The sequence below is a fragment of the Ambystoma mexicanum genome, chromosome 5p (genome assembly GCF_040938575.1).
Source record: "Ambystoma mexicanum isolate Mex_15411 chromosome 5p, UKY_AmexF1_1, whole genome shotgun sequence".
In the NCBI taxonomy this organism is placed as follows: Eukaryota; Metazoa; Chordata; class Amphibia; order Caudata; family Ambystomatidae; genus Ambystoma; species Ambystoma mexicanum.
The window spans coordinates 7385176-7398325 of record NC_090930.1 but is presented as its reverse complement, the minus strand read 5'-3'; the positions used below and the strand labels follow the sequence as shown (position 1 = coordinate 7398325).

The following is a 13150-nucleotide window of genomic DNA, read 5'->3' as shown; positions in this document are numbered from 1 at the left end:
CGTAAAGCATACATTGAATGTAGGCCACTCTAGCCATGTAATAAAACTTAGGAGGTTTGCTTTAACGTTGGTGCATAGTATCATTGTCACTAGGTAGCTAGACTGGTCTACATTAAATGTAGGCCAATGTAACCAAAAAATAACACCTGTGTTTCCTTCACCCTTGATACATGGTTACCATGCATGAAGGGTAAAGGGAAAATAAGAGTTATTACATTGCTAGACTATCTAGTCGTGTAATAACACTTGATTTGTCATGTGTGCTTTACCCTTGATGCACAGCACTGTGCATCAAGGGTAAAGCTAAAAGAGAATACCAAGGCCCCCAGCACCCCCCACCCCTAATTTTAGCGGGGCGGCTAAATATAAGGGTGAGAACTAGCACACACAAACTCACGTACAAAACTTTTCATCCACACATTCAGACATCATTCAAACAACTCTTTCTTGCATGCACACATTCATGAAAACAACAACCCTAAATACGTGAACACATACATGTACATTCATAGACCTTTACAAAAACAAATGACACCTTTCTTACCTGCTAGCAGCTTAACAGCCACCACACATGCCTGCACCCCCCTGGAAGAGGACCGGGTGACCCTCCTCTATGCAATGTGAATATGCTGGTGGGCGGGAGAGGAGTCATCTCCTGTCAATCAACGTGTCTACGCTGTCAGCACAATAATGGGAGGTGGCGTCTCTCATTATCTTCATATGCTTCTTGTGGGGCCCAAAAGGATCCACAACAAACAAACACAAAATGTGTTTTGGGGCTCGTGCACCCCTGCGGAGAGAAAGGCACCACAGTCCCCTGTGTAACTAATGAGGCCCATTGGCACTGTGCTGCCTGAAACTCAGAGGTCCAGTTCCCTCACAAGGCTGAGGCCGGGGCAGTTTGCCCCCTTCACGCCCCCATTACAGCCCAGTCCCTAGTGCAGATGTTTTACTTGCTCCATAAGTTACACTCCTGTTCATTCCCAGAGCTGGCATAACCTTCCTGGTTATGGTGTGATGGATTTGGAAATGTGTACGGAGCAGTTTAGAGAAGTTTTGCCAAGACACACTGAAACAAAAGTGTTTAGGATGTGTTGCCTTAATAATGTGTCACCCATTCTCACAGGACCGTCACTGTGACTCCATCAAATGGAACAGGAATCAATGCGTGTGAAGGGTTTGCTTCTATCTTTCTGCTCCTTGTGTGCCACCCCCATGAAGGAATCCCGCCCATAATCTTACCTGGGTGCTTCCTGTGTTCCACATCATGGAACCAGCCTTCATCCTGATCTGGGACTCTTCTGGGAATCTTGAGTCGTACGTCCCCACCTTCACCAGCCGGTCAGCGCCATCAGGGAAAATCTGCAGGTTTATAAAATCCAAAGCCGGTGGCACGTCCCCGTTCTCATCAAAGAAGAGTTCCTCCCCAGAGCTGGTGTTGAAGCGCACACGCCTCACGTAGGGCAGCACCTGGAATCAGAAACCACAGGACTCTCAGGCAAGCACTCAAGGCACTAGGAACACATGGATTGCACTATAGTGCAGGACACTAAGGCAACCACGTAAGGCACTAGGAACATGTGTATTGCACTAGAGTGCAGGACACTTAGGCAAACACTCAAGGCACTAGGAAAACGTGTATTGCACTAGAGTGCAGGACACTTAGGCAAACACTGAAGGCACTAGGAAAACGTGTATTGCACTAGAGTGCAGGACACTTAGGCAAACACTGAAGGCACTAGGAAAACGTGTATTGCACTAGAGTGCAGGCCACTAAGGCAACCACTGAAGGCACTAGGAAAACGTGTATTGCACTAGAGTGCAGGACACTTAGGCAAACACCGAAGGCACTAGGAAAACGTGTATTGCACTAGAGTGCAGGACACTAAGGCAACCACTGAAGGCACTAGGAAAACGTGTATTGCACTACAGTGTAGGACACTTAGGCAAACACTCAAGGCACTAGGAAAACCTGTATTGCACTAGAGTGCAGGACACTAAGGAAACCACTGAAGGCACTAGGAAAACGTGTATTGCACTAGAGTGCAGGACACTAAGGCAACCACTGGAGGCGCTAGGAAAATGTGAATTGCACTAGAGTGCAGGACACTGAAGGCGCTAGGAAAACGTGTATTGCACTAGAGTGCAGGACACTAAGGCAACCACTGAAGGCAACCACTGAAGGCACAAGGAAAACGTGTATTGCACTAGAGTGCAGGCCACAAAGCCAACCACTGAAGGCACTATGAAAAAGTGTATTGCACTAGAGTGCAGGACACTTAGGCAAACACTGAAGGCACTAGGAAAACGTGTATTGCACTAGAGTGCAGGCCACTAAGGCAACCACTGAAGGCACTAGGAAAACGTGTATTGCACTAGTGTGCAGGACACTTAGGCAAACACTGAAGGCAATAGGACACTAGGAAAACGTGCATTGCACTAGAGTGCAGGACGCTAAAGCAACCACTGAAGGCACTAGGAAAACGCACTAGAGTGCAGGACACTAAGGCAACCACTCAAGGCACTAGGAAAACATGTATTGCACTAGAGTGCAGGACACTAAGGCAACCACTGAAGGCACTAGGTAAACGTGTATTGCACTAGAGTGCAGGACACTTAGGCAAACACTGAAGGCAATAGGACACTAGGAAAACGTGCATTGCACTAGAGTGCAGGACGCTAAGGCAACCACTGAAGGCACTAGGAAAACGTGTATTGCACTAGAGTGCAGGACACTTAGGCAAACATTGAAGGCACTAGGAAAACGTGTATTGCACTAGAGTGCAGGACACTTAGGCAAACACTCAAGGCACTAGGAAAACGTGTATTGCACTAGAGTGCAGGACACTTAGGCAAACATTGAAGGCACTAGGAAAACGTGTATTGCACTAGAGTGCAGGCCACTAAGGCAACCACTGAAGGCACTAGGAAAACGTGTATTGCACTAGAGTGCAGGACACTAAGGCAACCACTCAAGGCAGTAGGACACTAGGAAAACGTGTATTGCACTAGAGTGCAGGACAATTAGGCAAACACTGAAGGCACTAGGAAAACGTGTATTGCACTAGATTGCAGGCCACTAAGGCAACCACTGAAGGCACTAGTAAAACGTGTATTGCACTAGAGTGCAGGACGCTTAGACAAACACTGAAGGCACTAGGAAAACGTGTATTGCACTAGAGTGCAGGACGCTAAGGCAACCACTCAAGGCACTAGGAAAACGTGTATTGCACTAGAGTGCAGGACACTAAGGCAACCACTCAAGGCACTAGGAAAACGTGTATTGCATTAGAGTGCAGGACACTAAGGCAACCACTCAAGGCGCTAGGAAAACGTGTATTGCACTAGAGTGCAGGACACTAAGGCAAACACTCAAGGCGCTAGGAAAGCGTGTATTGCACTAGAGTGCAGGACACTAAGGCAACCACTGAAGGCGCTAGGAAAACGTGTATTGCACTAGAGTGCAGGACAGTTAGGCACACACTCAAGGCGCTAGGAAAACGTGTATTGCACTAGAGTGCAGGACACTTAGGAAAACACTGAAGGCGCTAGGAAAACGTGTATTGCACTAGAGTGCAGGACACTAAGGCAACCACTGAAGGCACTAGGAAAACGTGTTTTGCACTAGAGTGCAGGACACTAAGGCAACCACTGAAGGCACTAGGAAAACGTGTATTGCACTAGAGTGCAGGACACTAAGACACACACTCAAGGCACTAGGAAAACGTGTATTGCACTAGAGTGCAGTGCGTAACTACCGGAACTATACAATAATATGAGCCAAAGCTCTTAGAGAGATACATGGCGCTCGCAGCACCTGGCATTTCATCATTACCACCTTGCCCTCGCTCTCTCGCGCTTGCACTCTCTCTCGCACGCTTTCCCTCGCTCTCTCGCGCTTGTACTATCTCTCGCACGCTTGCCCTCGCTCTCTCGTGCTTGCACTCTCTCTCGCGTGCTTGCCCTCATTCTCTCACACTTACACTCTCTCTCTCTTTTTACTCTCTTTCTGGCTCACACTATGGGCCCGATTCATGGAATATTTTGCACGGTGCACTGATGACAAGTGACTTTGCACTGCCATCACAAGCCCTGATTCATGGAACTGTGTGAAGTCTATTTTTGCAGTGCAAAGTCCGTGAAAAGTCAGTGCATAGTCTTTTTTGCAGTACAAAATGACTTTTCCAGGACTTTGCAATCCAAAAATACACTTTGCACAGTTCCATGACTCAGGGTTTGTGTCGGCAGTGCAAAGTCACTTTTCATTAGTGCAAAGTCATTTTGCTCGTGCCAAGAATTCCATGAATCGGGCCCTATGTCTGTGTCTCTCTCTTTTTGGTGAGAGGGGTGCTGTTAGGTGCCTGCTTGCTAGACCCACCAAAAAACCTTGAACTTGATGGGGGAGGACTGTGTCTAAAGTAGCTTTTACAAAACAAACAAAAAGGAGCATGAATTATTAGTACCAACATGGTAACTTGGCCCGCTTTACAATGTTACAATGTGCATTTCTATGTATTGCAGTCATAATAGGAGTGTAACCCGATTCTTGCTGAGCGGAGCACCTTATCACCCCCAGGAATGGCCATATAGACTCTTCCCTGATACCTTATCATGTCAGGATGTACAGACGCATGCACTCCCCTGGGATCTTTCTGAAATCACCGAGGAGAAGGTGGGAGGATTCCAGCTTTCTGTCCATAAAATCCAAGAGCATTCTGGGAACTTGACCATGACCGCAGGCCTTTGTTATTTGACCCACCCTGGCCTGTGTCAGCAGGATCGCGTGCTTGAATAACTAAGAACACAATGCACACTGGGCTTGGTGCCCACTTCAATCTTCACAACACTCTCACTCTACAATGTGTGTAAACATGAAGAATAGATTCTTATTCTGGCAGCTTTCGGGTCGGGTCTGAAGACAGAATGGAGCTCATCTGGGTTCTCGTGTGAAGTCCAGCAGAAGTCCAGCAATGAAGACTTCTGCTGGCCACTGACGGAGAACCGCTGGATCATGACCTTTGCACCGCCGCAGCGCAACATCATTGGAACTCAGAACAGCGGGCCATGCACGATGGTGCACTTATCAACGCAAGGATGGCTCCCCACCACTGCTGGAAGAAGCCACATGGTACACCTTCCAGCACTGGTCCAAGCCCTGACGGAAGTGACGTCAAACACGACCTGGCGTTGGCATGACCACATCAGGAAGTCAAGCTGCCAGAAGCACCAGAGGAGATCGCCACCAAGTCCCAGAAGGACAATGGCAGAAGCACGGCAGGTGCACAGGACTACAGGTGTTGGGGGGGTGCAACTCCTTGGTGCCATAAAACATTCATCAAAAGCCAGTGAAACGAATAACATGTGGACAGCACTGATACATGCTGCAGGTGTTGGGGGACAACTTGATGCTGGTGGAGGAAGAAGACCTTGGTGCCATGAAGCACGTGCCAGTGAAAGGAGAACATTTGGATGGTACTGCTAAAGTATCTAGAATGCACACACGAAACAGACCTATGTATTATATGGAACGGCCTCACGTGTGCCCTGTGTGTTGCATGCCATCCCTCCTGGGAGCATGGTAGTTCCCAGGAAGTTGTAATAGGTCACGTGGCCGTAGCCACGTGACCAACCTATTAAAAGCAACGAGCCGTTTCCGGCTCGGTGTGTTCATTGTCCTGCACCTGGCCGGTGCCACACCGCGTGGAGTAGGCCCAGGGACGGGGTCCTCCACGAGGCCGGCGCCCCTGCTGGGCAACGCCGACCTCTATGCAGACTAGCCATGTGATCATGGCAGATGGGGCAACCCCGGCCTGGGTGCTCCCAGAGCCGGGGCTGCCGTGTGCTGGGTGATCCCAGCCATGTGGGGTGCTCCGGTGATCCGGAGCGGGTGGGGTGATCCCCGCTCCTTTGTCCATGGCGTGATCGCCACACGAAGGGTCCGTGTCGGGTGCTCCCAACACCTTGTAAGACAACCTCAAAGACCCAGGAAGCCAAAGACAGCATTACCGAGGGAAGAGCTGGTACCATTGCATGGGCGCCCGGGAAAAGAAGGGGCTGCCACTAATCTAACTGGGAAGTCACAGGCCTAGACCAGGAGCAATACACAGACGAGTGAGACACCAACAACTCTTCCCATGTACCATGCAACCAAGCATACACACACATGCACATGCATGCACGCATCCACCCACAAACACACACACACCCTCAAACACTCCCCAACAAACACAAGTGTAGGAGCAACATAGAAACATGTCAACCAGTACACCCCCCCACACAGAGCATACGTTCAGCCCCCAAGTGTACTATGGACATAGTCCAACCCCTCTGCAAACCCAACACATGGCCATGCAAGGGTTGCAGAATTCACGCAATACCATAAAGTCATACACATCATGCAGGGTGCAGGCAAACATAGAGAGGCTAAAATACCACCTGTGCAAATACGTGTCACCTCCATGTCTGGTTTCCTTCATGCAAGCAGCACATCAGAGCAATCCAACGGGCCTAATGCTGCACACGCACAGGCCACATAGCACAGAAGGACTGACAAGCAGCATGACACGGTAATGCAAAGGTACATTGCCGGGAGCGCCACCGACATAGCATATGCCACAGAGATCGAGCTGTCACTCACACACACACACACACGCTCAAGAGCCTGCACACAGACGTGAGATGCACCTCAGAGGCGGGTGCAATGCTGCAGAGGAAGACAGGCCATCAGAAGACCTTCTGAGCCAGAAGCTTTACAGGATCGAGAGAATGAAGGAAAGAATGCACCACCCCGCTGCAGAGGTTAACCCCCCAGCACAAACCATCTCCAACCCAGGAGGATGAGCTATAGGATCACAGCCACTTCAGAAAACTGGCGGTAAGATGGTGTTCTCTCTACCAGCACTATTCGGATGGTTTATTTACAGATAATTGGCGGACTGTCTCTTACCACAACACTCTAAAAGAGCTACTGTGGCTGTTATGTGGTAAAACACTCACATTGCAGGCGGTGTTAATTACTGTGTATGTTACTTTGAAGTAGACATGAAGCCCCATTCCCTATTTAGCATTGCAGTGAACCAGGCCAAGGTAAGGAGTCTCCCGAACCCCTCCTCCCCAAACCCTGCAATGTAATATTGCATAGGTGCCTAAAAGCACCATAGCGCACTCGGCGCGTGGTCCCTCTCCCCAGCCCACCCACTTCCTGGCTCCCCTGTGCCCGCCTCCCCACTGTCCGGATTGGTCCATAGAAAAAAAAATAAAATAAAATAAAAATAAAATAACGAGGCCGTGGCGAGGGTCTGCAGCCGACGTCCCCGCCATTTGCAGTGACCCAGGCCAAGGTAAGGAGTCTCCCGACCCCCTCCTCCCCAAACCCTGCAATGTAATATTGCATAGGTGCCTAAAAGCACCATAGCGCACTCGACGCGTGGTTCCTCTCCCCAGCCCACCCGCTTCCTGGTTCCCCTGTACCCGCCTCCCAACACGCCCACTCCAACCGGATTGGTCCCCCTACACCACTTCAAGGACATCCAAGGGCAGCCCTCTGCCCGGCAGCACTGCGGCGAAGGACCCCGAGGCTAAGGACGGCCCCAAGATGTGTCTGCAGGTGTCTGCAGGGGACGCCAAGGAAGCCAGCAGCCAACAGACAGCAACAAAAACCGTGAGTGTGGTATGGGTGGGGAATAGAGCAATCACTCTACCCCAGAAAACCCCTGCCACTCTATCTTACCTACCAAGAACATAGACTGCCATAATACTTACATGTCCACTCTTTATAGAGCTTTAAATCTTTAAATGTTAGCATGTCCACTCTTAGATAGAAGCGCCAAATGTGACTGTTAGCATGTGCCACACTTGCATGGAATTCTCAAGCTTAGCCCGCGTCGCATCTAGAGAGAAATACGATGGTTAGCATATGCCACACCTAGATGGAATGTCAGAAATGTGACTGTTAGCATATGCCACACCTAGATGGAATGTCAGAAATGTGACTGTTAGCATATGCCACACCTAGATGGAATGTCAGAAATGTGACTGTTAGCATATGCCACACCTAGATGGAATGTCAGAAATGTGACTGTTAGCATATGCCACAGTTAGATGGAATGTCAGAAATGTGACTGTTAGCATATGCCACACTTAGATGGAATGTCAGAAATGTGACTGTTAGCATATGCCACACTTAGATGGAATTTCAGAAATGTGACTGTTAGCATATGCCACACTTAGATGGAATGTCAGAAATGTGACTGTTAGCATATGCCACACTTAGATGGGATTTCAGAAATGTGACTGTTAGCATATGCCACACTTAGATGGGATTTCAGAAATGTGACTGTTAGCATATGCCACACTTAGATCGAATGTCAGAAATGTGACTGTTAGCATATGCCACACTTAGATGGGATTTCAGAAATGTGACTGTTAGCATATGCCACACTTAGATGGAATGTCAGAAATGTGACTGTTAGCATTTGCCACACTTAGATGGGATTTCAGAAATGTGACTGTTAGCATATGCCACACTTAGATGGGATTTCAGAAATGTGACTGTTAGCATATGCCACACTTAGATGGAATGTCAGAAATGTGACTGTTAGCATTTGCCACACCTAGATGGAATTTCTGAAGTTTACTCTGCGCCAAATCTAGACAGAAATGTGACTGTTAGCATATGCCACACCTAGATGGAATGTCAGAAATGTGACTGTTAGCATATGCCACACCTAGATGGAATGTCAGAAATGTGACTGTTAGCATATGCCACACTTAGATGGGATTTCAGAAATGTGACTGTTAGCATATGCCACACTTAGATGGAATGTCAGAAATGTGACTGTTAGCATATGCCACACTTAGATGGGATTTCAGAAATGTGACTGTTAGCATATGCCACACTTAGATCGAATGTCAGAAATGTGACTGTTAGCATATGCCACACTTAGATGGGATTTCAGAAATGTGACTGTTAGCATATGCCACACTTAGATGGGATTTCAGAAATGTGACTGTTAGCATATGCCACACTTAGATGGAATGTCAGAAATGTGACTGTTAGCATATGCCACACTTAGATGGGATTTCAGAAATGTGACTGTTAGCATATGCCACACTTAGATGGAATGTCAGAAATGTGACTGTTAGCATATGCCACACCTAGATGGAATGTCAGAAATGTGACTGTTAGCATATGCCACACTTAGATGGAATGTCAGAAATGTGACTGTTAGCATATGCCACACTTAGATGGAATGTCAGAAATGTGACTGTTAGCATTTGCCACACTTAGACGGAATGTCAGAAATGTGACTGTTAGCATATGCCACACTTAGACGGAATGTCAGAAATGTGACTGTTAGCATATGCCACACTTAGACGGAATGTCAGAAATGTGACTGTTAGCATTTGCCACACTTAGACGGAATGTCAGAAATGTGACTGTTAGCATATGCCACATTTAGACGGAATGTCAGAAATGTGACTGTTAGCATATGCCACACTTAGATGGAATGTCAGAAATGTGACTGTTAGCATATGCCACAGTTAGATGGAATGTCAGAAATGTGACTGTTAGCATATGCCACACTTAGATGGGATTTCAGAAATGTGACTGTTAGCATATGCCACACATAGATGGGATTTCAGAAATGTGACTGTTAGCATTTGCCACACCTAGATGGAATGTCAGAAATGTGACTGTTAGCATTTGCCACACTTAGACGGAATGTCAGAAATGTGACTGTTAGCATATGCCACACTTAGATGGGATTTCAGAAATGTGACTGTTAGCATATGCCACACTTAGATGGGATTTCAGAAATGTGACTGTTAGAATTTGCCACACCTAGATGGAATGTCAGAAATGTGACTGTTAGCATTTGCCACACTTAGACGGAATGTCAGAAATGTGACTGTTAGCATATGCCACACTTAGATGGGATTTCAGAAATGTGACTGTTAGCATATGCCACACTTAGATGGAATGTCAGAAATGTGACTGTTAGCATATGCCACACTTAGATGGGATTTCAGAAATGTGACTGTTAGCATATGCCACACTTAGATGGAATGTCAGAAATGTGACTGTTAGCATATGCCACACTTAGATGGGATTTCAGAAATGTGACTGTTAGCATATGCCACACTTAGATGGAATGTCAGAAATGTGACTGTTAGCATATGCCACACTTAGATGGGATTTCAGAAATGTGACTGTTAGCATTTGCCACACCTAGATGGAATGTCAGAAATGTGACTGTTAGCATTTGCCACACTTAGACGGAATGTCAGAAATGTGACTGTTAGCATATGCCACACTTAGATGGGATTTCAGAAATGTGACTGTTAGCATATGCCACACTTAGATGGAATGTCAGAAATGTGACTGTTAGCATATGCCACACTTAGATGGGATTTCAGAAATGTGACTGTTAGCATATGCCACACTTAGATGGGATTTCAGAAATGTGACTGTTAGCATATGCCACAGTTAGATGGGATTTCAGAAATGTGACTGTTAGCATATGCCACACTTAGATGGGATTTCAGAAATGTGACTGTTAGCATTTGCCACACCTAGATGGAATGTCAGAAATGTGACTGTTAGCATTTGCCACACTTAGACGGAATGTCAGAAATGTGACTGTTAGCATATGCCACACTTAGATGGGATTTCAGAAATGTGACTGTTAGCATATGCCACACTTAGATGGAATGTCAGAAATGTGACTGTTAGCATATGCCACACTTAGATGGGATTTCAGAAATGTGACTGTTAGCATATGCCACACTTAGATGGGATTTCAGAAATGTGACTGTTAGCATTTGCCACACCTAGACGGAATTTCTCAAGTTTAGTCTGCGCCAAATCTAGACAGAAATGTGACTGTTAGCATATGCCACACTTAGATGGAATGTCAGAAATGTGACTGTTAGCATATGCCACACCTAGATGGAATGTCAGAAATGTGACTGTTAGCATATGCCACACTTAGATGGGATTTCAGAAATGTGACTGTTAGCATATGCCACACTTAGATGGGATTTCAGAAATGTGACTGTTAGCATATGCCACACTTACATGGGATTTCAGAAATGTGACTGTTAGCATATGCCACACTTAGATGGGATTTCAGAAATGTGACTGTTAGCATATGCCACACTTAGATGGGATTTCAGAAATGTGACTGTTAGCATTTGCCACACTTAGACGGAATGTCAGAAATGTGACTGTTAGCATATGCCACACTTAGATGGGATTTCAGAAATGTGACTGTTAGCATATGCCACACTTAGATGGGATTTCAGAAATGTGACTGTTAGCATATGCCACAGTTAGATGGAATGTCAGAAATGTGACTGTTAGCATATGCCACACTTAGATGGGATTTCAGAAATGTGACTGTTAGCATTTGCCACACTTAGACGGAATGTCAGAAATGTGACTGTTAGCATATGCCACACTTAGATGGGATTTCAGAAATGTGACTGTTAGCATATGCCACACTTAGATGGGATTTCAGAAATGTGACTGTTAGCATTTGCCACACTTAGACGGAATGTCAGAAATGTGACTGTTAGCATATGCCACACTTAGATGGGATTTCAGAAATGTGACTGTTAGCATATGCCACACTTAGATGGGATTTCAGAAATGTGACTGTTAGCATTTGCCACACTTAGACGGAATGTCAGAAATGTGACTGTTAGCATATGCCACACTTAGATGGGATTTCAGAAATGTGACTGTTAGCATATGCCACACTTAGATGGGATTTCAGAAATGTGACTGTTAGCATTTGCCACACCTAGATGGAATTTCTCAAGTTTAGTCTGTGCCAAATCTAGACAGAAATGTGACTGTTAGCATATGCCACACTTAGATGGAATGTCAGAAATGTGACTGTTAGCATATGCCACACCTAGATGGAATGTCAGAAATGTGACTGTTAGCATATGCCACACTTAGATGGGATTTCAGAAATGTGACTGTTAGCATATGCCACACCTAGATGGAATTTCTCAAGTTTAGTCTGCGCCAAATCTAGACAGAAATGTGACTGTTAGCATATGCCACACTTAGATGGAATGTCAGAAATGTGACTGTTAGCATATGCCACACCTAGATGGAATGTCAGAAATGTGACTGTTAGCATATGCCACACTTAGATGGGATTTCAGAAATGTGACTGTTAGCATATGCCACACTTAGATGGGATTTCAGAAATGTGACTGTTAGCATTTGCCACACTTAGACAGAATGTCAGAAATGTGACTGTTAGCATATGCCACACTTAGATGGGATTTCAGAAATGTGACTGTTAGCATATGCCACACTTAGATGGAATGTCAGAAATGTGACTGTTAGCATATGCCACACTTAGATGGGATTTCAGAAATGTGACTGTTAGCATATGCCACACTTAGATGGGATTTCAGAAATGTGACTGTTAGCATATGCCACACCTAGATGGAATTTCTCAAGTTTAGTCTGCGCCAAATCTAGACAGAAATGTGACTGTTAGCATATGCCACACTTAGATGGAATGTCAGAAATGTGACTGTTAGCATATGCCACACCTAGATGGAATGTCAGAAATGTGACTGTTAGCATATGCCACACTTAGATGGGATTTCAGAAATGTGACTGTTAGCATATGCCACACTTAGATGGGATTTCAGAAATGTGACTGTTAGCATTTGCCACACTTAGACGGAATGTCAGAAATGTGACTGTTAGCATATGCCACACTTAGATGGGATTTCAGAAATGTGACTGTTAGCATATGCCACACTTAGATGGGATTTCAGAAATGTGACTGTTAGCATTTGCCACACCTAGATGGAATTTCTCAAGTTTAGTCTGCGCCAAATCTAGACAGAAATGTGACTGTTAGCATATGCCACACTTAGATGGAATGTCAGAAATGTGACTGTTAGCATATGCCACACTTAGATCGAATGTCAGAAATGTGACTGTTAGCATATGCCACACTTAGATGGGATTTCAGAAATGTGACTGTTGGCATATGCCACACTTAGATGGAATGTCAGAAATGTGACTGTTAGCATATGCCAGACTTAGATGGAATGTCAGAAATGTGACTGTTAGCATATGCCACACTTAGATGGAATGTCAGAAATGTGACTG

The 13150-nt window shown here is 45.9% G+C and overlaps 1 protein-coding gene across 1 annotated transcript in view; it reads right to left on the bottom strand.

Annotated features, from left to right (window-relative positions):
- LOC138481605 (vomeronasal type-2 receptor 26-like) overlaps positions 1 to 4731 on the bottom strand; it is a 69382-nt gene extending 64651 nt beyond the window's left edge. The window contains exons 1-2 of the mRNA XM_069613802.1: positions 4663 to 4731; positions 1243 to 1470 (exon numbers count right to left, since the gene is read on the bottom strand). Coding sequence (XP_069469903.1) covers positions 1243 to 1470; positions 4663 to 4731 — 297 coding nt within the window. The remainder of the gene's footprint in view (positions 1 to 1242; positions 1471 to 4662) is intronic.
- Positions 4732 to 13150: the final 8419 nt, after the last annotated feature.